We start from the raw sequence: 27,208 nt of genomic DNA on the forward strand, positions 1-27,208 counted from the left end.
GAGCTATTTATTGCTGAATCTATGGGACACTTCATAGTCTTTATCTACTTGCCCTAATTATTAGCAGCATTTCTTATGTTAATGACTCTCTTTGGAGCCATCTTTCCCCTGCGAGTCTTAATTTCCCAGTTCCTCTCTAAGTAAGCACTGTTCTTTGGGTTCCAGGGCAGGCGCCTCCTCTGTCTACCCCTTAAACGTGAGTGCTCCTCAGGGTTCCACACTTGCTCTCCCCACAGCATTCTTACTCATTTCTGTGACTTCAGTCTTCTTCTGATGATTCCCAAATTCATAGCCTGTCCATCTCTCTCCTAAGTGTTAGATCTTTACATCTAATAATATATAAGATGGAGTGTTCAAGTGAATGTTTCAACTCAGATGCACCGTGTCTAAAACCTGTTCTTCCCTCATCTCCATACCAATCTATCTAAGGCAGAAACCTGGGCCTGTTCTTGAATCCCTCTTTTTTCCCTCATTCAGTCACCACACCCTTCAGTTCTACCTTCCAAATATCTGATTTGTCCATGTAGGCTATCTTCAATTCTCACCTGTAATACTGAAAAAGTCTCCAAGCCCTCAGTCACAACAGTCAACTTCAGTCCACTCTCCTCACTGCAGGAAGTAAGAATGACTTAAACCCATTGCCTGAGGATACTGGTTCTAGCCAGTCTTGCCACTCCCTACTTTTGATTGGCTCTACCCTCCACAGATAAGTGGTTTGCGTTACCCTGCGGCAAAATGTTCTTTTTCTTCTGGTCTCCAAATATCTTCTTTCTTCTCAGCCCCTATAAGCAAACACTTTACAGGCTATTCACCTGGTTAACAAATACTCAGCTGACTCATTCTTAAGGTTTTAGCTCAGACGTCATTGCATCTGGAAGCCATCCCTGACTCAATATCTGTGTTCACAGTGTTAAAGTGTTCCATAACATACATTATTCTAATTGCCTGTTAACTACTCTGTGTTCCCATTATGTACGCAGCTAAGGCCCTCAGGCAGGACCCTTGTTTACCTTGTTCCTTGCAATATCACCCATGCCTAGCAGTGTCTTACATTAGTAAAATCTTAAGGCACGGATTTAAGATTATAATTTCTGAGGCCACAGATGACAGAAACATTTAAACTTTGTTCGATAACTAGAACATCATGAATGTTTGATAAGGACCAAAACAAAGTCATATTTTGAATTACTGTCAAATCCATGCAAATGTAGTATGAACACAAGTAAATATAGATGGTTCAAAACTCCAAAAGGGGAAAAAAGTGTAAAAACAGGCCCTAGTTTATTTAAGAATTACATAACTTGATACTACAGGGATTTGAAATAAAATTCATACTTTATGGCAAGACAAGGAAAATTTAAACGTAAAAAAATTTTCTCTGCCCTTTGGCCTCCTCTTTCCCCCCTACTCTGTACTGTATATCTGCATTATGCATCCTGAGCAAATCTTCCCCAAGAATACCAGCCCAGTCCTAAGGTACAACATTTTCCTAGCATCAACAAGACAACTCCTTAAAAGATAACCTTCTTTCTTGATCTTGTAAGGGGTCACATGACTTACAACCTTGTTCCTGTAAAACTGGATTGTGTCAACTGTCAATATTACATCATTTGATGTACCGCCCTCTGTCTCAAAAAACTTATATTACTGTGCTTTGACTTCTAATGGGCAGAACAGTTCTCAGTTTGGCTCAAATAAAATTTCCATTTCTTTCTCAGATTGACTGATTCATTTTTGTTGACATGCATGGTTTAGCTGGCAGGATATCAGAGATACCCACTAGTGAACACCTGGAGTCAACCCAGAACTAGTGCTCAGTACCAAGCATGGGTCCATTGAGCCCCACCAGCTTCTCAGTACTCCTCAGGTGTTCTGGTGAGCTCTCCTAATATCTGGATCTCATTGTTTGAGTAATGATCCTGAAATTTTATTTGAGCTGTTTCACTTAAGGCTTGGAGTCTTAAGGGGCACTGGTGCAGTTCTTGGGCAGGACTTCGGGGATCTGGACAAGGGGCCCAGGGAAACATAGGTGGCTGGGTTTTTGTTAACTTTGGCTTACATTGAAAAAAGTGAGTTGATATATGTTCTGAACAAAGCTTTTGCTAGTGAAATGAGAGACTGAATTATTCAGCTCTGAAGAATAAGGGAGATCCACTACAACCATTAGGTAAATACTGCTCATCCGACAGGGCACAACAGAGGCTGATAACCTAGTGCCCTCAGCACCCATGGCGGTTTTAGACTGTCACAGGGAGAAACTGAGCCATGTACAAGAGTCAAACCAACCCAAGGTTAACTCCTTGGGGCTAGACTCAGAAGCAGCACACATTTGATCTACCACACATTTGATCTACCACACTGTCCTCAGAAAGCTGTGCAGATCATATCTCATATCCCATATCTGAATTAGGCTACGAAATAATAGGAAATTGTGCCTCAAAGGCCAAACAGCTCCCAGATGGACAGTCACCTATGAGAATACCAGCTGGGTTTATGTATGCTTGCAAGTTCTTAATCGGAACTAAAGGATGTTGGGCCCTGAAATGGTGAGATAGGTTCTTCTGGCACTCCCAAACTGATTTTTTTCAACAGCAGTAAGAGTTTTTCTCTTTTCTAAAATTATATTAGCAGGGAAAAATATTTGTCAGGCTAGCTTCTTAGATCCTTTGAATGGGAAAGTCTACTAAATTGTTAAAATTTTAGAGAGCTCTCATCTTAAATATTGTACCTATTTTAATTGGTATACAGAAGCCCCAAAAGGCTTCAAAATTTCAAAATAGCCTCATTGAAAGATTTGTTGTAGAAAGCTAATAAAAGATTAATGATATAAAAGGTACCTAAAACTTTAATTACTGTTCCCATCTACTAATAATCTCCTATCTGAATTGCCTTTCTACTCAGAAGATCCTATTAAATGGTTACCTTTAGGAATGGGACTACATGAGGCTTGCAGGCAAGCCTCTTCAGATCAAAGGCTGAACTGAGGGCCACAGTTAAATAATTTCTTAAACCCAGGGAGAATCCTTAAAAGTGTTTATAAACAGATTACCAGGACTTCCCTGGTGGCGCAGTGGTTAAGACTCCACACTCCCAATGCAGGGAGCCCAGGTTCAATCCCCGGTCAGGGAACTAGATCCCACATGCATGCTGCAACTAAGAGTTTGCATGCCACAACTAAAGGAGCCAGTGAGCCACAACTAAGGAGCCCTCGAGCTGCAACTAAGGAGCCCTCGAGCTGCAGCTAAGGAGCCCACCTGCCACAACTAAGAAGCCCGCCTGCCGCAACTAAGACCCGGTGCAACTAACTAAATAATTAAAATTAAAATAATAAATACATTAATTACCAAGTTGGGAGGTGGGAAGCCAATGGTTTGACTAAACTGACCATAGCTGGTAATTGGAACCTGATAGTAATTTTTTTTGGAGGGGGGTGGTGCTGCTTCTTCCCTAAGCTAAATGAGGGAAAGTAAGACATTCCAACAAAGGTGAAGGGCTATGTCAGTCCTTTGAAATCACTGAGGTAGCCATCCAATTCTTTGAGAAAAAAAACAAAAACAAAAAACTGTCCTTATTTTCCAAATCTAGTCTTTACAGGACCAGAGGTATGGCTCCAGAAATAATCCAAAGCCCACCAATCTTTTTACCACTCCCAAAATGTCCCCTTATTTATCTTAAGAGGCTTGTAAACAGAGAAAAAGAAATTTTTTCTGGTCTTGAGGGAGGGTAAATAACTTGGTACTTGACTTGTTAATGACAAATAGAAATCTTAAGTGTCTTCTCATAAATACTAGTAAAAAGGTTTTAGCAATCTAGATAGGTGATCTTGATTTGTTCCATCTGCCAGAAACCCAATTTGAATTCAATCTCTTTTATAACTGAGGGTTTTATATTGTTACACCTGATTCCTGGCTGAAATTTTGGAATGGGCACTATGAGATCTCTGTGTCTGTTTGTGTGTTTCTTCGTATTTACATAGGTGTGTTGTAGATGTGTGGTACTGCAAAAATTAATTTGTAAAAGAGCTCTGTTTAATTGGCTTAAAGGAAATTAAGCAGTTATATAAATATTCAGAAATACAAAAGAACCTGGCTAGAATGAATTTCAGGCTTATGTGATCTAGGAAATATTCAGTACTGAATTAATATCTGGTATTAAAGTTAGCTTAAGCTTGTTGGTTTAATTAATACAGACATGTCTTTAGAGTCATCAACATTAAGTATAATATTTTTATTGTACCTAGGTATACTAGAAATTAAATTAAACCTTATTATTCTTGTTAGAAAGTTGTTCAGCAAGAAAAAATAACAATACGATGAAACTTTTAACTCTTTAGGAATAACTGTGTTTTGGGGATGTCTATCTAAAATACTCTTTCCAGATTTTGGTAACTTGAAACTTTAGAGCTGTGCTAAATTAACTTAAATAATGGGAATCCATCGAATACCCAGGTCATTTCCAGCTAAGATACTGGTACATTAATTACTGAGCACAGGTTTCCTTTTTCAAAGAAACTAAGGTTAGTTAGGACTATTAATATGTTTGATGTCACATTGAGACATTTTCTGTAAGAAAGAGAACGTTTTCTAGAACCATAAATATTATTTATAAGCTTGCCAATCTGAAGAATACTAACGGAAAAGACAGTTCATAATTGCTTACTTAGTTTTTGCTAGAAACTATGTTTTAAGGTTAAGAATTATAATATGTGTAACTAAAGCTACTAAAATAATAAGGGAAACATTTTAGTATCCAAGGAAAATGGGAAGTATGTTTTCACTAAAAGAGGGTATAAGGAATGGAAATGCATTTTGTTAAAGGAAAAAAAGGGTAGTTTTGTCTTAGAGTTGGTTGTTTCTGAATGGAAAAGAAAATAAGGGACAAAATAATATGGATACAGAAAGTTGTAAAAGGGTCAAGGAAAAGGAACACTGAGAAAAGAGTTTTGTATGTGGTCAGGATTGGCTAAGATTGAGTTTAGTTAAGAAAATGATTTTTAAAGGTAAAGTGTATAAAACCAGAATTCAGTTTTCTCTCTAAGAGCACAAAGTTTTCTTAAAATATTGAGCTGCTTTTGGTAAGAGATTGTGTGACTTTCTTTGCCTTTAAGTGATTTATTACCTTTGAGATCTTTTATTGTCACTTTGCTTAAATGAATGAGTATTGTTTCACAGTGACCTATGATCCTATTTAACTAAGTATTTTGAAACTTTTTGATATTTTTGACAAATGTCCCAAAGATCAAATTCTAAATGAAGTTCACTGGACCTCTAGTTAACTCTGAGGTTTTCCAAACGGTCCCTGGTATGCCTCAAAATATTTGTTTTCTCTCCCTCCCAGAGAGAGGAATATTAAACTAATTAGTCTTATTTGGTATGTTAAATTACATGGGAAGCATTGTCAAATTTGAGTGGTGATAAAACTTCTCAGGTTATATCATATGGGTAAATGTTATTAATACAGAAATTCTAGAAATTATATAGAACTCCTAAAAATCTGGTATGTCCTGGTAAAATGTTATCAGTCATAATTCTAGTAATTATCTTAAATTGTTGTATGTCACAACAGTAACCAAGTTTATTTGTCAATTGGCATTGTAATCAGGTCTTTAGCCTTGACTTTTTGAATCTTTTATCATTTATGGACAGTTATTATTTTACTCTGAAGTTTTTGCAAAAATGCTTCAACTTGAAGAAGATTCACAGAAAGGACTTTTGGACAAGTATAGGTTTCTGATAACTTTCAGATCATACCACTGAACTGGGTAAGAAATTAAAGACTTCTGATGGAAAACCTGATGGCTTCATAAAACCATTAACTGAAGATTAAGATCAAAGATTAGTCACATAAGACTGAGTGAAATTATGAGTATGATTATATAATTTTTGTTTTTTGTCTGAAATATTATTTGTTTTTAATCTGTTTTCCAGATATAAAGAAACCTTTAAATCACAACTCTGTATGTAGAATTGAAACATTAATCTTTTCTCTCTACCTGATCCCTTCAGAACCTGTAAACTCTTAGGTTCCTAGCAACTTTCTCAGGTAATAAGGAAGGTCACCTCCTAACAGGTACAGGAATCTCAAGGTATTCAGGAGACTATGAGAAGAGAGAAATTCACCCAAACCTAGCACCCAAATCTACAGCTGTCACAGGCGGAATCTATGACATGCCTTCAGTGTGACTTTCCTGGCCCTGAGAATTTTTTTTTTAAAAGTTCAATCTGAGATTCCTTGTGAAAAGTTCCAGCACAGCCAATTTAAAGAGCCTAGGTTGTCAATTAACCAGACATTTTGCAAACCAATTTGTCTTAATGTGGCTACATTTGGTAGAAATTAGGGTAATTTTAGAGAGAAGTAGATTATGTTTCAGTGGATATTAAATTCTAGTTTTATTAAATGAGGTCTTTATTTACTACTGCCTAAGACTCATTTCCCAGATAGTTTCCTTGTTGTTGTATTATTATAAAGTTTAGTTATTAAAAGGATACTCCAAGTTTGTTTCTGAAGCTTATCACAGTAATCTAACTTTGGATGAAGATCAGATGTGCCATGACCTGCAACCAGGAGATTATTCATACTGGAACAGGTATCAGATAAAGGACTCTTTATAGCCATATTGGAAGAGTCCTCCTCTCCTGAATAAACTGCATATCAGGCCTCCTCTCCTGAATAACTGCATATCAGGCCTCCTCTCCTGAATAAACTGCAACTCCTGTTTCTGACACTTGACTTTGACTAAGAACAGCACTACCAGACCAGCAAGAGAAGACATCTGAAGAAGACAGCTGATCCAAGATGCTGTACTAGGTCTGTATACTGATTACTTTGACAACTGCTCACACTTTTTTTTCTCCTCACACTTTTGCTTGAGCTCAATCATTTGCAAGTTTCAAAAAAAAATCAATCTAATTACTGGGTTTGTGGCCAATTACCTATGTCCAGTACTCCCAGGTTGCCTTGGTAGATTTCTCCTCTCCAAGGCTCTAACTGGACAGCCCTTAGAAATTTTATTTTAAAAGAAAGAAACTCTAGCACTGTGCAAGCTAGTATCACTGCCAATATCACTAAGTGAGATGCTAATACCTGGCCAATTAATTTTTTTTTGCAAGTTCATATTTTATTTCTAATACGTTTGGAGCTTTGATTTTTGTAAAAAAGTTTTCACTTAATTCATTGAAAGCCCTTTCGTGCTGAGCCCAAGGTGGGGCCTGGGCCAGGCCAGACCCTTTGTAGCCTTCTTGCTCCCAGCCCAGACACCCAATGCGGGTGCAGGGTGGCTTCCCTCTGTCCACTCTGCCCTCCCACCCCCCTGCTGCATCTCTCTGTACAGAACAATTTTAAAAATGGAAGCTAAGATACAATATACATTGGACAGGCACACAAACACATGCACACAGGCATCTGCTCCAAATGGGCAAGATGTCAGCTACACTCAGAGAGCACCAAGGAATGCATACAGAGCCCCTCCTGAGGAGGAGGACAGGGCCTGAGCCCCACCTTGGTCCTCATAGACCGCAGCTCCTCCCCACCTATTGCCCTGCTACCTGCCAGAGGGAGGGGTGGACAGCACAGAGGGCTGTGCACAAGGGAAGACAGCTGAGGGCAGCTGGGGGGTGGTGGAGAGGGCAGTGCCAGCCTGGAACAGCCAGGGAGGCTGTTCTAAGAGCCAGGGGGTGGGGGGAGGACTGGGGTGGACCCCCAGCCTCAGGTACCTGAGGAGTAGAAGGCCTGGGCTTTGCCCATCGAGGAGCTTCAAGTCTTACCTGGCCAATGATGCCTGTTCTGAACCTGGTCATAAACAATACTTTTCATTAGATGGTGAATACTGGGTAGCCCCTAAGAGGACCCAATGGTTTTATGGAACAAGTTTATGACCTTGGCTTTCCTCAGGTTGGTTAGGAAGATATGTTATTCGTTTCCCTTGGGCTCAAGGTCACTGATGGGTAGCTCCTGTCAATCTTTGATGTCAATCTGTAATGGGAGCACACTGGTTTCTATCATGTTTCCAATGGTATGACCATTTGGCCACGATATTTGTTAACTCATCTTATAACATACGAAGAGTCAAGGGCTTCCCTGGTGGCTCAGTGGTTGAGAGTCCACCTGCCCATGCAGGGGACACGGGTTCGTGCCCCAGACTGGGAAGATCCCACATGCCGCAGAGCGGCTGGGACCATGAGCCATGGCTGCTGAGCCTGCGCGTCCGGAGCCTGTGCTCCGCAACGGGAGAGGCCACAACAGTGAGAGGCCCACGTACCACAAAAAAAAAAAAGAGTCAAATTTCCACTCTGAAAAATCCTCTTCCCAGTTTAGGGGAAATACTAGGAAAAGGGTTTGGTTCAGGAGGATCTTGGCTTAAATCTTTGTTAATGATGCTGTTGGTTCTACTGGCAACTTAAACTAGTTTGTGGAACTTACAAGGTGATAGCTTCTTGCCCTTCATGCTGTGTATCACCTATTCGTAGTAAAATAATGATGTCTAAACAACTTAAAATTTTGGATCATGTCTCCAGTGCTCTATAAAATAATAGGCATACATAATGCACATGTGAGGGGAATTGTCTTGTCTTACTGGACAGCCTAGAATTGGCTCTCAGTCCTTGCTAAACATTCTGCTGGTATAATTCCCCACCCCACCCTGCATCCCCCCAAAAAAGAGAAAAGGGCTATTAGGACCCAACATTGAGGGACACGATGGACCAACGGCAAGCGAGCAACCACCCTGGCATCAAGGGACCAAATATTTGATCACCTAATGCTTTCCATAGAAAGGTTAATGATCAGAAAGAGGAAATTGTGAAATAAAATTCATATTTTATGGCAAGAAAAGAAAAATTTAAACATAAAAATTTTCTCTGCCTTTTGGCCCCCTCTTTCCCCTCTATAGTGTACTGTATATCTGCATTATGCATCATGACCAAATTTTCCCCATTGGCAAAAATACCTGCCCAATCCTAAACTGCAACATTCTTCTAGCATTAAGACAACTCCTGGGGCTTCCTTGGTGGCACAGTGGTTGAGAGTCCACCTGCCGATGCAGGGGACACGGGTTCGTGCCCCGGTCCAGGAAGATCCCACATGCCGCGGAGCGGCCAGGCCCATGAGCCATGGCCGTTGAGCCTGTGCTCCGCAACGGGAGAGGCCACAACAGTGAGAGGCCCGCATACCACAAAAAAAAAAAAAAGGCAACTTCTTAAAAGATAACCTTTCTTCTTTATCTTGTAAAGAGTCAGGTTACCTACCACTTTGTACCTGCAGAAGTGAACTGTGTAAACTGTCACTATTACGTCATTTGATATGATGTACATCCTGTCTAAAAACCACTTCTAACGGATGGAACAGTTCTCAGAGCTTTCTGAGATGCTGTTCCTAGCTTGTAGTTCTCAATAAGACTAGAATATATTTTCCATTTCTTTGTTAATTTTTCATGAACAGGAAGATGGTGAAAAAAGAAGTGAAGTGCCCTTATTTTCTTCATTAAAAGAGAAAGAGGGAGATGCATTTCAAATGGCTGGAAAAAAGATGGTTTATTCAATAAATGCCACTGGAATAAAATATAGATTCCTCCATTACACCATAATTTTTTCTTTTTTTTTTTGCAGTGGCACTCACTGCTGTGGCCTCTCCTGTTGCGGAGCACAGGCTCCGGACGCACAGGCTCAGCGGCTACGGCTCACGGGCCCAGCCACTCCACGGCATGTGGGATCCTCCCGGACCATGGCATGAACCCGTGTCCCCTGCATTGGCAGGCAGACTCTCAACCACTGAGCCACCAGGGAAGCCCTACACCATAATTTTTAAAAATTCAGATGTATTAATATATTTAGGAGAGACCATTAAAAAAAAAAAGAAAATACAGAAGATTATTTGAAGTAGAGTGTGAAAGGATTTCGATCTAAAATGGAACCAGATGGGACTTCCCTGTCAGTCCAGTGGTTAAGACACATTGCTACCAATGCAAGGGGCACGGGTTCAATCCCTGGTTGGGGAATTAAGATCCCACATGCTTCACAGTGTGGCCAGAAGACTGAAATGGAGAATTTTATGCATGCAGCCTCTGAAGAACAGAATTTAAGAACTGAGAGAAGGATTTCCCATAAATGCCAGATAATCAGAAGACTGAGCCTTATCTTCTGACCAATGACCATCTACCAAGTATCTCTCCCCATCCTCAAGCCAAAGAACTTACTGCTTGGACTCTGGCTAGACTCTCCTTGTCTGTACTCCTTGCCCATAAATACAACCTGCCCCAAACCCTCAACAAAACCTCCTGTAACTTGGTACTGCATGCATTCCCTGAATTGTAATTCCTCTGCTGTTCTGAAATAAACTCAATTTCTGGTAATTTGAGCATGTCTCAGTGTACCTCTTTAGGTTGACAAGAAAATGCTTTTTAAAACATGAAAAAAAATGTAGAGATAAGTGTACCAAAAGACTGTGAGTTAATTACGAGAAAGTATAAAACTTTTATATGACAAAATGAACAATTAAAAAGATTTTTTTTAAACTATAAAAAGAAGAAAATAATTGAGAAATAAAGTCAATCCTGCCCATCTTCTAAGTCAATAGGGGGAAAACACCCAAATTCTAATAATAAAACCGTGAAGGGACGTGTACGAGAGTCATTAAAGAAGAAATACAAATGACCAATAAACATTTTTAAAAGAAAGCCTAAATCACATCGATCAAGCAGTTTTTTAAAAAACTAATAAACACATAAACCTAGCACAAGGACCCTCCTTTCTCCACCCTGCTCTCTCCCCTGAAATATAATCTGTGTTGACCAAAGTGGAGATAAACAAATATAAAATTATACAGTACTTACATATTGCTCGTAGGAGATAAATGGGTACCACATATTGTTAAATTAAAAAGATAGGCTTATTTGTATTTTCTATAATCTTCCTATAATGTACATCTATTTTATTTATAATATGAAAAAAATAGGGTAATTTTTAAAAGCTGATAGTCCTCCCCAAAATAAACCTAAAATAGCAAAAGACTTTGCTCAGCTTCAGAATAAAAGTTAAAATTGTAACAGCTAATATTTCAGTAATCTAGACTTCTAAAATCCCAGACGATAGCTAATTACGTAAATTTTGTACATTCCAGAAGGAATGAGATAACAGCTTAGCAATTTAAAAATATTACCGCTCATCAGAGGGTGTTTGTCCCACCCACCCGGGCCTGGGGAGTCTGCTGAGATCCCAGGCTGGTCCCCTGCCTTCCAAGGACACCCCCTTCCCCTGTCCGCACTGGTCCTGGGGTCATAGGGAGGAGGCTGAGGATAGAACAGGAGAGGCAGGTGGAAGGGGCCCTCCAGGACAGGAGGAGCTGGAGAGGAAGAGGGTGTTTTCCCTGCCGACTTGAGCCCAGGAAGTCTGCTGGGCTCCCAGGTGAGGTCCCCTGCCCTCTGAGACCAGGGATGGGGGGCACGCCTGGGTCCCTTCTGTTCCTTAAGCCTAAGCCACATACCCCCCCAGCCCCCAGGGCCTTTTCCAACTCTGTGGGTCCTGAGCATAGGCCCGGCCCACCACCCAAACCTCACCCTTGCTTAGGCCCCGCCCTCCACAGCCAAGGCCTTTTCCCCACTTTTTTTTTTCTCTTTTTTTGTTTTCTCTTTTCCCTCCCCCTCTTTTTTATTACTGTGGTACTATGGTACCTTCTGGTTGTTGATTCATCTATATTTTTATTTTTTTTTGGTGGTACGCGGGCCTCTCACTGTTGTGGCCTCTCCCGTTGCGGAGCACAGGCTCCGGACGCGCAGGCTCAGTGGCCATGGCTCATGGGCCCAGCCACTCCACGGCATGTGGGATCTTCCCGGACCGGGGCATGAACCCGTGTCCCCTGCATCTGCAGGCGGACTCTCAACCACTGCGCCACCAGGGAAGCCCTATATTTTTATTTTCATATCCTTTCTAATGTATCTGTTAGTTTCCTAATTTTATTTTTTACTTTGTTATTGTTCTCTCTCTCTTATTTTTTCGCCATCCAACGTGCCTTGCGGGATCTTGGTTCACAAGCTGGGGGTCGGGTCAAAGGTCCTAGGGCGGGAGCTCCGAGTTGGAACCACTGGACTAACAGAGAACTTCAGACCACAGGGAATATTCATCAGAGTGAGGTCTCACAGAGGTACTCATCTCAGCACAAAGACCCAGCTCCACCCAACAGCTTACAAACTCCAGGGTTGGAAGCCTCAGGCCAAACAACCAGTAAGACAGGAACACAATCCCACTCACACACACACAAAAAAAGAGACGGCAAAAAAAATATGTCACATGTGAAGGAGCAAGGTAAAAAACTACAAGACCAAATAAATGAAGAGGAAATAGGCAATCTATCTGGAAAAGAATTCAGGGTAATGATAGTAAAGATGATATAGAATCTCAGAAATAGAATGGAGGTACAGATTGAGAAAACACAAAAAATGTTTAACAAAGAACTAGAAAAACTAAAGAACAAACAAACAGAGATGAACAACACAATAACTGAAATGAAAAATACACTAGAAGGCATCAGTAACAGAATAATGGAGGCAGAGAAACGAATAAGTGAGCTGGAAGACAAAATGGTGGAAATAACTGCCAAGGAGCAGAATAAAGAAAACAAGAATGAAAAGAATTGAAGACAATCTCAGAGACCTCTGGGATAACACTAAACGTACCAACATTCAAATTATAGGGGTCGCAGAAGAAGAAGAGAAAAAGAAAGAGGCTGAGAAAACATTTGAAGAGATTATAGTCGAAAATGTCCCTAATACGGGAAAGGAAATAGTCACCCAAGTCCAAGGAGCACAGAGAGTCCCATACAGGATAAACCCTAGGAAAAACAAACCAGGACACATATTAATCAAACTAACAAAAATTAAATTCAAAGAAAAAATATTAAAAGCAGCAAGGGGAAAACAAAAATAGCACAGCTGATTTTTCAGCAGAAACTCCACAGGCCAGAGGGGAGTGGCAGGACACACATACAGTGATGAAAGAGAAAAACCTACAACCAAAATTACTCTACCCAGCAAGGATCTCATTCAGATTCGAGGGAGAAATCAAGACCTTTTCAGACAAGCAAAAGCTAAAAGAATTCAGCACCACCAAACCAGCTTTACAACAAATGCTAAAGAAACTTCTCTAGGCAGGAAACACAAGAGAAGAAAAAGACACACAAAAACAAACCCAAAACAATTGAGAAAATGCTAACAGGAACATATATATCAGTAACAACCCTGAATGTAAACAGATTAAATGCCTCAACCAAAAGACACAAACTTGCTGAATGGATACAAAAACCATATATATGCTGTCTACAAGAGACCCATTTCAGACCTAGGGACACATACAGACTGAAAGTGAGGGGATGGAAAATGATATTCCATGAAAATGGAAATAAAAAGAAAGATGGAGTAGCAATACTCATATCCAATAAAATAGACTTTAAAATAAAGACTATTACAAGAGACAAAGAAGGACACTACATAATGATCAAGGAATCAATCCAAGAAGAAGATATAATAATTATAAATGTTTATGCACCCAACATAGGAGCACCTCAATACATAAGGCAAACGCTAACAACCATGAAAGGAGAAATCAACAGTAACACAATCATAGTGGGGGACTTTAACACATCACTTACACCAATGGACAGATCATCCAAACAGAAAATAAATAAGGAAGCACAAGCTTTAAATGACACAATAGACTAGATAGATTTAATTGATATTTATAGAATATTCCACCCAAAAGTGGCAGAATACACTTTCTTCTTAAGTGCACACAGAACATTTTCCAGGACAGAACACATCTTGGGTCACAAATCAAGCCTCAGAAAATGTAAGAAAACTGAAATCATATCAAGCATCTTTTCTGACCACAACGCTATGAGACTGGAAATCAATTACAGGGGAAAAAAACTGCAAAAAACACAAATACATGGAGGCTGAACAGTGTGCTACTGCATAACCAAGAGATAACTGAAGAAATCAAAGAAGAAATTAAAAAATACCTAGAAACAAATGACAACGAAAACACGACAATCCAAAAACTATGGGATGCAGCAAAATCAGTTCTAAGAGGGAAGTTTACAGCAATTCAATCTCGCCTCGAGACACAAGAACAATCTCAAATAAGCAATCTAACCCTACACTTAAGACAACCAGAGAAAGAAGAACAAAGAAAACTCAAAGTCAGTAGAAGGAAAGAAATCATAAAAGTCAGAGCAGAAATAAATGAAATAGAAATGAAGAAAACAATAGCAAAGATCAATAAAACTAAAAGCTGGTTCTTTGAGAAGATAAACAAAATTGACATATCCTTAGCCAGACTCATCAAGAAAAAAAGGGAGAGGACACAAATCAATAAAATTAGAAATTAAAAAGAAGAAATCATAACTGACACCACAGAAATACAGAGGATTATAAGAGACTACTATAAACAAGTATATGTCAATAAAATGGACAACCATGAAGAAATGGACAAATTCGTGGAAAAGTACAATTTTCCAAGACTAAACCAGGAGGAATCAGAAAATATAAACAGACCTATCACAAGTAATGAAATTTAAACCATAATTAAAAATCTTCCAACAAACAAAAGCCCAGGACCAGATGGCTTCACAGGTGAATTCTATCAAACATTTAGAGACTAGCTAAGACTGAACCTTCTCAAACTCTTCCCCAAAATTGCAGAGGGAGAAACACTCCCAAATCCATTCTACGAAGCCACCATCACAATGATACCAAAAACAGAAAAAGATATCACAAAAAAAGAAAATTATAGACCAATATTACGGATGAACACAGATGCAGAAATCCTCAACAAAATACTAGCAAACAGAATCCAACAACACATTAAAAGGATCATATACCATGATCAAGTGGGATTTATCCCAGGGATGCAAGGATTCTTCAATATATGCAAATCAATCAATGTGATACACCATATTAACAAATTAAGGAATAAAAACCATATGATCATCTCAGTAGATGCAGAAAAAGCTTCTGACAAAATTCAACACCCATTTATGATAAAAACTCTCCAGAAAATGGGCACAGAGGGAACCTACCTCAACATAATAAAGGCCATATATGACAAACCCACAGCAAGCATCATACTCAGTGGTGAAAAACTGAAAGCATTTCCTCTAAGATCAGGAATAAGACAAGGATGTCCATTCTTGCCACTCTTGTTCAACATAGTTTTGGAAGTCCTACCACGGCAATCAGAGAAGAAAAAGAAAGAAAAGGAATACAAATTGGAAAAGAAGAAGTAAACCTGCCACTGTTTGCGGATGACATGATACTACACATAGATAATCCTAAAGATGCCACCAGAAAACTACTAGAACTAATCAATGAATTTGGTAAGGTTGCAGGATACAAAATTAATGCACAGAAATTCCTGGCACTCCTATATACCAACAATGAAAAATCAGAAAGAGAAATTGAGGAAAGAATCCCATTTACCATCTCCCCAAAAAGAATAAAATACCTAGGAATAAACCTGCCTAAGGAGGTGAAAGACTTGTACTCAGAAAACTATAAAACACTGATGAAAGAAATCAAAGATGACATAAACAGAGAGAAATATATCATGTTCTTGGATTGGAAGAATCAATACTGTGAAAATGACTGTATGACCCAAAGCAATCTACAGATTCAATGAAATCCCTATCAAACTACCAATGGCATTCTTCACAAAATTAGAACAAAAAATTTTACAATTCGTATGGAAACACTAAAGACCCCAAATAGCCAAAGCAATCTTGAGAAAGAAAAACGGAGCTGGAGGAATCAGGCTCCCTTACATCAAACTATACCACAAAGCTACAGTAATCAAGACAGTATGGTACTGGCACAGAAACAGAAATATAGATCAATGGTACAGGATAGAATGCCCAGAGATAAACCCATGCACATATGGTCACCTAATTTATGACCAGGGAGGTAAGAACATACAATGGAGAAAGGATAGCCTCTTCAATACGTGGTGCTGGGAAAACTGGACAGCTACATGTAAAAGAATGAAATTAAAACACTACCTAACACCATACATAAAAATAAACTCCAAATGGATGAAAGACCTAAATGTAAAACCAGACACTATAAAACTCTTAGAGGAAAACACAGGAAAAACACGCTTTAACGTAAACCACAGCAAGATCTTTCTTGACCCACCTCCTAGAGTAAATAAAATAAAAATAAACAAATGGGACTTAATTAAACTTCAAAGTTTTGCCCAGCAAAGGAAACCATAAACAAGACAAAAAGACAACCCTCAGAATGGGAGAAAATATTTGCAAATGAAACAACAAAGGATTAATCTCCAAAACATACAAACAGTTCACGGAGCTCAATATGAAAATAAACAAACAACCCAATTAACAACTGGGCGGAAGATCTAAATAGACATTTCACCAAGGAAGACATACAGATGGCCAAGGGGCAGATGAAAAGATGCTCAACATCGCTAATTATTAGAGAAATGCAAATCAAAACTACAATGAGGTATCACCTCACACCAGTCAGAATGGCTAATATCAAAAAATCTAGAAACAAAGAATGCTGGAAAGTGTGTGGTGAAAAGGGAACCCTCCTGCACTGTTGGTGGGAATGTAAATTGATACAACTATTGAAAACAGTATGGAGGTTCCTTAAAAAACTAAAAACAGAACTACCATATGACCCCGCAATCCCACTACTGGGCATATACCCTGAGAAAACCATAATTCCAAAAGAGACATGTGCCACAATATTCACTGCAGCACTATTTACAATAGCCAGGACATGGAAGCAACCTAAATGTCCACCGACAGATGAATGGATAAAGAAGATGTGGCACATATATACAATAGAGTATTACTTAGCTATAAAAAGGAATGAAATTGAGTTATTTGTAGTTAGGTGGATGGACCTAGAGTCTGTCATACAGAGTGAAGTAAGTCAGAAAGAGAAAAACAAATACCGTATTCTAATGCACATATATGGAATGTAAAAAAAAAAAAAAAGGGTACTGATGAACCTAGTTTCAGGGCAGGAATAAAGATGTATACATAGAGAATGGACTTGAGGACATGGGGTGGGAGGGGGAAGATGGGGAGAAGTGAGAGTAGCATCGACATATATACACTACCGAATGTAAAATAGTTAGCTAGCGGGAAGCAGCAGCATAGCACAGGGAGATCAGCTTGGTGCTTTGCGATGACCTAGAGGGGTGCAATAGGGAGCATGGGAGGGAGGGGATATGGGGACATATGTATGCATATGGTTGATTCACTTTGTTGTACAACAGAAACTAACACAGTATTGTGAAGCAATTATACTCCAATAAAGATCTATTAAAAATAAATACATTTTAAAAATAAATAAAATAAAATTACCGCTCAAGTCTCATACTATGGATTTTCACAGTTGGAAATCAATTCCAACGTAAAATATATTGTCAATAGCAGGTCTTATTTTTTCCTTTCTAGAATAAAAATGGCAGGAAATTTTTCTTCTGCTTTCTTAAATACAGTCTAACTTTTTTACCATTCTTCTTCTATGTCAACGATACTCCTTGCCACTCCTGTATGTGTTTGTATATGGAGAGGCAGATTTTACTAACTGCTTAACAAATAACCAACAGGGAAAAGAAGCTGGTTTCCGACATTTTCCAAACATAAAGGCATGGCAATTTGAACAGTTCATGCTTTGCTATGGAGAAGACCTCACAGTATACAGCACAGCCTAAAATCTTTCACCTGTAAAGTTCTCAGGTTTTTCCTCTGTAGGTTGCTTTTGTTTTTTTTTTTAAAAAAAAAAAAAGAGTTAGGGACCTTCCTGGTGGTCCAGTGGTTAAGACTCCGCATTCCCAATGCAGGGGTAACAGGTTCGATGCCTGGTCAGGGAACTAAGATCCCGCATGCCTCATGGAGTGGCCAAAAAATAAAATAAAATAAACCATCTATAGATTTCAAATAATAAAATTAAAGAAAAAAAGAATTAGAATGTAATATCAGTAAGTATCACCCTAACAGGGGAGACAAAAATTTGTCCTATAAAGTAGAAGGCCTTAGTAATAAGTCTTTTAAAGCCCTTTAAAGCTTTGTAGGTGAAAAAGAAAAAATTCTGTTTCAGGGTAAGCCTAGCATAGATACATTATGAAATATTCAAAACATTTAAAAGTATTATGTAAAAATTAATCACTTTTGTGATATATATATATATACACATATACATATATATAAATACATATATATATATATCTGCTACATGTTTCTCTAAGACCAAAAACATAACTTCATACCTCATAATCTGGTCCTCCAAAGTGAGATTTTTTCTTAAGTTCTGTCATGGCATTTTTGTATGCTTCCTCTATTCTTCTTCTCTTCTCACTTTCCTATTTAAAAAAAGAAAAGCAAGTGAAAAATTTATCATGTCAAGTGGGATTTTCTCTACATTTCATCAAAATTTTATAACTTGGCCCCAAAATAACTCCACTTCTGTGAAAAATGAGTATTCTTCTGCCCAAGAAAACACTTTTTTCTGGGCCATATATCACATACAAGCGACCATTTAAAATACCACTAAGATCGCCTTATAGGTAGGTTATATATTTAAATGGATTAAGTAACTACCAAAGTGTCTACACTTCAAAAAAACAAACAAAAAAAAGGATAAATTAGCACCAGAGAAATGCCTACAATATATATTCACGTGTTTGTTTCCCCCAGTAGGAGCTAAATTAATTTTGTTACAGACAAAAAGTCAAGTAATGGATGCCAGGAAGAAAATAACTCAATTATTGGTAGAATCAATAAATGCAAAAAGATATTCTAAAGAAAGATACCTTTCTTATACTTTCCAACTGCTGGTTAAAATTATTTTAGAGCTGAAAAAGAGCTTAGATTTCTACTTTAACCTTCTCCTTTTATAGACAGGTTCTATGGCTCTAAGAGTTTGCGCAAAGATCCAAGGACAAAATGTAAAAAGGCTGGCCTTGTCACCAACCTCAAACTTTTTTTTAACAACAATGGACTACAATGAGTCAAATGTGATATTAAAGCCCTACAAGCTTATAAAGAACCTAATGCCTTTATTCCCTCACCTCAAATATTTAAAGGGCTAAATTAAAGTCCACACCGAACTCACCCAGAGCTTAACTACTTCTAAAAACCCTACCTGAATTAAGCTAGTGCAAATCAATGAATTAGTTCAGTAGGCCCAAAGACTAACTGATTTTTGTGTACTGAAGAGAAAACAGGACTACAGACCCATCAGAATGGCTAAAATTTAAAAACACAAAAAATCACCCACAAAAAAAATGACAATACCAAGTGTTGTCAAGGGTGAAGAGCAACTGGAATTCTCATCTACTGCTGGTGGGAATATAAACTGATATAACCACTTTGGAAAATTGTTTGCCTCTACCCACTAAAGCTAAGCATATACCTCGTGAATAGATAATTTTACTGCTTGGTATGTGCCCAAGAGAAAAGAGTGCATATATCCACCAAAAGATACGTACAAGAATGCTCACAGCAGCTTTATTCACAACAGCCAAAATATAAAAAGTTAAATGTCCATCAGCAGGAAAAAGGAAAAAACAAATTGAAGTCATACAATGAAAATTCATTACACAATGAACAGCATACAGCAATAATACTATACAACAATAAAAAATAATAACTACCACTAAAAGTTACAAGATGAATGAACTTCACAGTCAGTGTTGAGGGGGCGGAGGAGCGAGCCAGACACACGAGTATATTTTGTATGATTCCATTTACATGCTGTTCAAGAACAGGCAAAACTAATCTATGACTGTATAAGTTAAAACTGTGGTCACTTCTTGAGGTACTGGTACAGCATGGACTAGGAAGGGGCATGAAGAAACCTTCTGAGGTGCTATAAAAGTTCTACATCTTGATTTGAGTGGTGGTTACAGGGAAGTATACATGTGTATAACACTCATCAAGCAGTACACTTAAGATTGGTATACTTCACTGTATATATGTTAAACCTTAATTTAAAAAAATGAACAAAACAAAAACACACAACACAGCAATAATATTAAAATGATTTCAAGGAAAGCGAAAAAACGTGAAATTACACACTTGTAAATCCACTAATATAAGCAAACATCTTCAATGAATAATTTTTTTCTTATTAACATTCTTAACAACTAAAATTTGTTTAATCTTAGAATTTTTGGTCTTCCTGGACACGACTGGCTAAAAATTAAGTACACTTCTTCTAGAAAAGAAAGAATTATTTTTATAGGTAACTAAGAATATTCAATCATTTAGCTGTAAGAACAATGGAAATGACGTTAGAAATGTACATAAGAGCTATTAAACATAAAATCAGAGAACTATTAGAGATTTGTATGTTATACACATCTATTGTATGTGTATATCTATTATATACATAAACATATATTAGAAATCTACATAAAAGGTACACAGCTATTAAATAGCTATTATTATATCACCTATCACCTACTTAATCACTCTCATTAGATTTTTAGCTCCTTGAAAAATGGTTTCCTGTACACTACTGTTTTCTCATTTCTAGCTTAGAGTCTAGCACACAACAAGCATATAAATACTTCTTGAATAAAACAACAATTTCAAGTAAACCATATTGTTAACACTGTATTTTCCTCCTCAATTATATGAATTACCTAAAACACATGTTTGTTGATAAACAACTCTCTCTATTCAAGAACTTCCTAATCTTTACAGCGTGTGTATATATACATGTATGTATGCACATACACATATGTATATATACACACATGTATATACACACACATTGAATATATATGTATATACTGTGTATGCACACACGGACTTACATTTCCTGTAAAATGTAACTAGGAGCCTATATCAACCTTGAGAAGAAAATTATGGTGGAAAAGGTAAATAAGATTTGACATCAGATAGACCTGTAAAAGGATTACAAATTACAGCCATTTGCAGATTTCAATTAATACTACTATCTTTTGTGACTGTTATTTGGTTAAATGTGGTCTAACAAAACTGTTTTTTCACAGATCCTTTGGTATAGTCTACTTGTTGCTACCCAATAAAGAAAGAGAATGGATAAGATTACCAACATTGAAGACAACTGCAAGTACACATCCCTTTCAAATAAGAAATCTGATTGACAAAAAGATGGGGAAGCCATGTCTTATTTTTAATGAATTTTTTAAGGCAGTGTGGTTAGAGCATATGACTAGAGATGATGATCCTTTAGTGAAGGATAAGTAGACTGAAGAGAGGGGAGCTTAAGAGAAAGTTGCCAAAAAGTTTTGAATAAGCTAATCTGGATAAGTTGAATGATTCTCCTGAACAATTAGTCTAATGGATTTAAGGGATTGTCCTGTTTTCTGTGTTATTTTTTTGTGTGAACAGAGAATCTTCTAAAAATTGAATTTGATCCAAAATTGAAATCTATGACAATGTTAACAGTTCTACTCCAAAATAATAATGAAGTATCTGCGTGTACCTTAAATGGACATTTTCATTGCTTGTTTTAAAAGAATACATATTGCTAGTCAACCTGGCTTACTCTCTCACATGCACGTAAGAATTCTGACCAATTCTCTTTTCTTTAAACATGGGGACCTTCTTAAACATACAGTGCTGTTTAAATCCTGTAGCCATTCTGCTATTACATCAATGATGACATTGCTTTCCTTAGTGTTCTGTTCACATTGATAAGACCTCCAAATTCCACAAGCAATATGACTCATTAATGAATGATAAGATTCTGATTGATGTCTGCCCTGATATCCAGAGCTGAAATATAGAAGAGTAAAATTCTTCTTATTCTGCTACTTAACACCTCTAGACAAGTCTCTGGGCCTCAGCTGCTGCTTCTATAAAATGATGGCACTGGACTAAATTCTCTAAGGTATGCTTTGGTTCTAAGATTTTATTGATGTTAAACTATAAACAAACGTTTTCCTACTAAATGAATTCACTGAGCCAAATTCTACTTCACACTCGCAACTGAAGATTCATATTATTATTATCAGTGCTGCAGTTTAAACAAAGGTGGGAAAGGTGAACATAAGGCAAATGTTCAAGGAATAACAAAATGTGTGTTAAAGGATATCACAATGACCTTGGGAAACATACATGGCCATGAATGCAATAAGTTAATATTTAACTTTATAAATTGGTGTTTTTAGTAGTTCATATAACTTAAGTACAGTTTCATGTACTATACAATAAAGCTAGGAAATGTCAAATGGTTCATTACTTCTATTCCAAAGCATTACTGTTACCATTACAAAAACTTTTATGTTAAAATCCAATGAAGAATGCATATTGTACAGTAACCAAATACATAACTGGTGAATCTCATTAGAAAAATGAGTTTAAGATGCTCACAAAGTTTCAGAGGAATAGTACCACCTGCTACTTCTCTCAATCCAATAGATTTTTCCCTAAGAAGTTAGTTTGGTTTAAATGTTCGATCAGTATATAAACAAACAAAATCTGACTATTTTTTACAAAGAAGAAAAACAAATCTTACCTTATCCAGTCTCTTTTGCCAGCTGTCCTCACGTTTTACCATTAGTTCAATACAATGAGAAAGTGTAGCAAGGATTCCAGCAGTAGTTGCTTTAAAAGTTATCGCCTCCCCTTTAAAGTCTATACCATTAATTCCTTTTGGTGTTACATGTGGAAATACTGAAAAAAAAAATTATTCACTAAAAATCTTTTTAACAAAGAAATCATTCCTCAGCACAACTTAAAATTAGAAAATTTTTAGAAAACTATCACAACAGAGCAGACTTTCAAACTGTAATTTCCTTCCTGTTGGCCAACATTTTAAAATTTGCATCCATCTCTATGAGCAAAGAGGCCTGTGACAGCATATGTACTCTCAAGTCCTTTTTTCTGCATTCTGTTTCCTGAAATCTATTTGCTATGCTGCACCCAGTGAAGAAACTGGTAGGTGGAATAATACTTTAATAATAACACTCAAGACAGCCTAGAGTGAGACCTAATTATGGCAAGAACTACCTTACATTTTGAGAAATCCTGAATTTAACAAATATCTGAAAAGAAACTGCGAAAATGAATAAAGTAATATGTTAAAATTTAAATAAATGTCCAAATATAATTTGGGGACCAATGCACACATTAAACAGTTCTTCTGTTTACATATTATAATTCAAAGTTAGTCTTTGAATTAAATGAAAAATCTTAAAACTCATAAGATACAAATAAGAGAGCATAATATCTTATACTATAGTTAATAAGAAACCTTTTCAATAGAACTCTTTAAATGAAATAATGATACTTTAAACTTTAAAAACTCATATGTAGATACGACAGCAAAGGCACAATCCATAAGAGCTGACAAACTAAACTTCATCAAAATTTAAAGTTTCTGCTCTTGAAGGCATTGTTAAAAGAAGGAGAGTTACAGTTATGTAGGATAAGTCAGTCTAGAGAGCTAACCTACAGTTAATAAAATAATGGTAACTGTGAAGAGATACATTAATTAGCTTGACTGCAGTAATCATTTCATCATGTACACCAAATCATCATATTGGACACCTTAAATACATGTAATATCTATTTTAAAATTTTTTAAAAAAAGAATGAAGAGACAAGCCACAGACTGGGAGAAAACCTTTGCACAGAATATGTATGATAAAGGACATATCCTTTATCTATCTATACATTAATATAGGCATATTCTGTATTATAATATGCAAAATATAGTAATCTCAAACTCAACAATAAGGAAACATATAACCCAATTAAAAACTGAACCAAAGAATTGAACACACATTTCACTAAAGAAGAGATCAGGATGGCAAATAAGCAGATGAAACGATGCTCAATACTATTAGTTACTAGGGAAAAGCAAATTAAAACTACAGTGAGTACCACTACACATCTATTAGAAGACTAAAATTTTAAAAGACTGACCACGTCAAGTGTTAGTGGGGGTTTGGATGAACTTGAACTCTCATAAATATGACTGGTGAAATGCAGCTTGGAAGATTTTTAAAAGGTTAAATACATACCTACCATATGATTCAACCATTCCACCTCTGGGTATTTAGCCCAAAGAAATAAAGTATACGTACATAAAAGAAACTTGTATGTGAATGTTCACAGCAACATTATTTATAATAGCCCCAAACTGTAAACAACCCAAATGTCCACCAATAGACGAATGGGTTGAAGAAACTGTGGTTGTTATCTATACAAGGGAACACTACTCAGCAATGAAAAGAAATTAAATACTGATACGCACAACAACAATGAGAAATCTCAAACTGAGAAAGCGATCAGGCAAAAACACTGAGTTCATTTACATTAAATTCTAGAAAATGCAAACTAATCTATAGTGACAGAAAAATCAGTGGTTGGTTGAGAATGGAGGGAGGAAGGGAAGACAAAAGGGATGGAAGAAACTTTTGAGGGCAATGGACATAATAATGGTCTTGATTGTGGTGACAGCTTCTTGATAATATCAAAACTTACCAAACTGTACACTTTAAATATGTAGTTTACGGCGTGTTAATTGTATCTCAGTAAAGTTGTTTTAAAACCTATTTTCTTTTTCTGGTATTTTCTGAAGATCCTTCCTATCACTATTTTCTACCATTCTTACCAAGACTGATGTTTTATTACAAACTACTATTTTTTTAAATAATCAACTTAGAAACTTAAAGTCATCTGTGTCCTATATATGAGGATGTGTGCCATTGTAATAATGGGTCCTCCATGCTGTTTGCTAATTTATATACAGTCAGTACAAGATGAAAGACCAACATAAAATGTCTTTGAAAAAACTTTTAGAAATGTACCTCTTCAGCTGCACTTAACTACTTTCAGAAGCTGTCACCCTCAAATCCTTTTCAGAATGATACAAGGGTTATGTAACAGATTTTTAAACTTTCAAACAGTTGAAAGTAAGTGTCTCAAACAGAGTAAGGTCTCTGAAATAAATTTCTCTCATGTTACATCTGTTAGGAAATGAAGGTCATGAAGACAAAACCTCATTTTAATTTGTCATCCACTGGGCTCCTCTAAGTACTGGTTACTTTGATTTTTGCTCTAAGTATCTTATAACTTATTTTGTAGAACTACATTAATCTTGATGGAAAAACTTAAGCAAAACCCCAAAGTACTCAATAATTTTAGATGAGTATACTCATCTAAATGTCTCAGCTGATCACAAGGGAAAGAAGATCTTAAAGAGACAAGGTGGCATGCCTTAGTTTCTTCTGGGAAAATGATACACTGTAGCAAAAGGAAGTTGAAAGTATGTGAATGTAACCATGCTTATGAAGGGCAGAGATGAAAGATATTATAAAATAATCTATAAATCTAGATTTTTAAGTACTTAAACTCTTAAAATTATCATTCAAATCTATAGTTCTTTTAGTTGAACTGACATTATACAGTTCAAAACTCTTTTAAAGGTGGTAACATTCAGAAAATCAAGAAACCCCGAAGCTAACATCAACATGTCAAAAATAAAAACAAATACTGACAGAAGCCAAGAGATTTGTAATCCTTTCGTTTCATTAAGACTCCCAAACACTAATTTAAATAGTAGGCAACCTAAGGGGGAATCCTGAGCTTCTGTGGTGAGGATTTTTTCATTTCCCCACCTGAAATATTCCAAATGACTGTGTCCTTCTGGACATACAGGATGGCAACTTTGTTTAAATCTCCCACCTGTCTACTATGATAAGGAAGAAACATGGCTTAAGACTATGACCATGCTATTAATTGTACTAAGGTCAACAATCAACTGGTTTGGGACTACTGGTCTATTATAGATATGATTATTCTAACAAAGTAAGATAGAGTTGGCTAAAAAACTAAATTTAAAATATTCTCACATGAAAAATCTGTGAGCTGAAAGACAATGAAAAGTGATCTGTGGCTGGTCCAACTTCTTCATTTAGACAATTAATGTATGAGCATCTGTACACAGACTATGTGGGAGAAAAGGACAAGATGATAATCATGTTTCATAGAGTAATGCATGTTCCATTAACATTAAATTGCCTCTCAATGAGTTTCATCAAGAGTATACCTTGATTTGACAGATTAGTTAATATTTACTGTCATTATTTTATATAGTAGATGACAATATGCTCTTGTATATTATTTACAAAACTGGAATACAAGTTACAAAATTGGTTAGAAAATATGGTTAAAAATATAGTTAAATGGGAACAACTGGAAAATATAATAGATATAAAAAATCCATGCAAGTAGCCATCTTTGACATGTAATTAATACAATTAATCATTAGAAATAAGGGTTTAGGGGTAGGAAATTTCTGACTTTAGATTGATTTAATCTAAAGTAGAGGCCAGGGAGTTCCCTGGCAGTCCAGTGGTTAGGACTCTGTGCTTTCATTGCTGAGGGCCCAGGTTCAATGCCTTGTCATGGAACTAAGATTCTACAAGCTGCATGGTGTGCCCCCCTCCCCCCAAGAAAAAGTAGAGGCCAAAAAATTGAACAGTACTAAGTCAGTGAATTTATTTACACTTTTTAAAAAATTTAAGTGTACATTTTATTTATTTATTTATTTATTTATTTATTTATTTATTTAGCTGCACCACACAGCTTATGGGATCTTAGTTCCCTGACCAGGGATTGAACCCAGGCCCTCAGCAGTGAAAGCAAGAGTCCTAACCACTGGACTGCCAGGGAATTCCCTAGTCTTTTTATAAATACCAGCTTTACTGAGATATAATTTTCACAGCATAAAATTCACTCATTAACACATACAATTAAATGATTCTCAGTATATTCACAGAGTGTACAAGCATCATCACAATCAAACTTTAGGACATTTTTATGAACCATCCCCTCAAATCCCACATACATTAGTAGTCACTTCCCATTTCCCCCAACCCTACTGCCCAGTTCTAGGAAACCACTAATACAGTTTCTGCTCTACGATTTGCCTCTGAATATTTCATATAAAGTAACAATGAGTGGTCTTCTGTGACTGGCTTCTTTCACTTAGCATAATATTTTCAAGGTTCATCCATGTTACAGCACATGTCAAGTATGTTATTCCTTCATATGGCTAAAAAATGTTCCATTTTGTTTATCTATTCGTTAGTGGATGGATGTTTGGGTTATTTCCACTTTTTGACTGTTATGAATAATACTGCAATGAACATCCATGTACAACTTTTTATATGGATGTATGTTTTCATTT

General features: G+C 36.9%; 1 protein-coding gene across 2 annotated transcripts in view; it reads right to left on the minus strand.

Annotated features, from left to right (window-relative positions):
• CERT1 (ceramide transporter 1) overlaps positions 1-27,208 on the minus strand; it is a gene marked incomplete at its 5' end in the record, with an annotated part of 128,930 nt that overhangs the window by 33,718 nt on the left and 68,004 nt on the right. For both annotated transcript variants that reach the window (XM_079916452.1, XM_079916451.1), the window contains 2 exons: positions 18,285-18,377; positions 22,526-22,683. In XM_079916452.1, the coding sequence (XP_079772578.1) occupies positions 18,285-18,377; positions 22,526-22,683 (251 nt within the window). The remainder of the gene's footprint in view (positions 1-18,284; positions 18,378-22,525; positions 22,684-27,208) is intronic.

This window comes from Stenella coeruleoalba, assembly GCF_951394435.1.
Source record: "Stenella coeruleoalba genome assembly, chromosome: 3".
In the NCBI taxonomy this organism is placed as follows: Eukaryota; Metazoa; Chordata; class Mammalia; order Artiodactyla; family Delphinidae; genus Stenella; species Stenella coeruleoalba.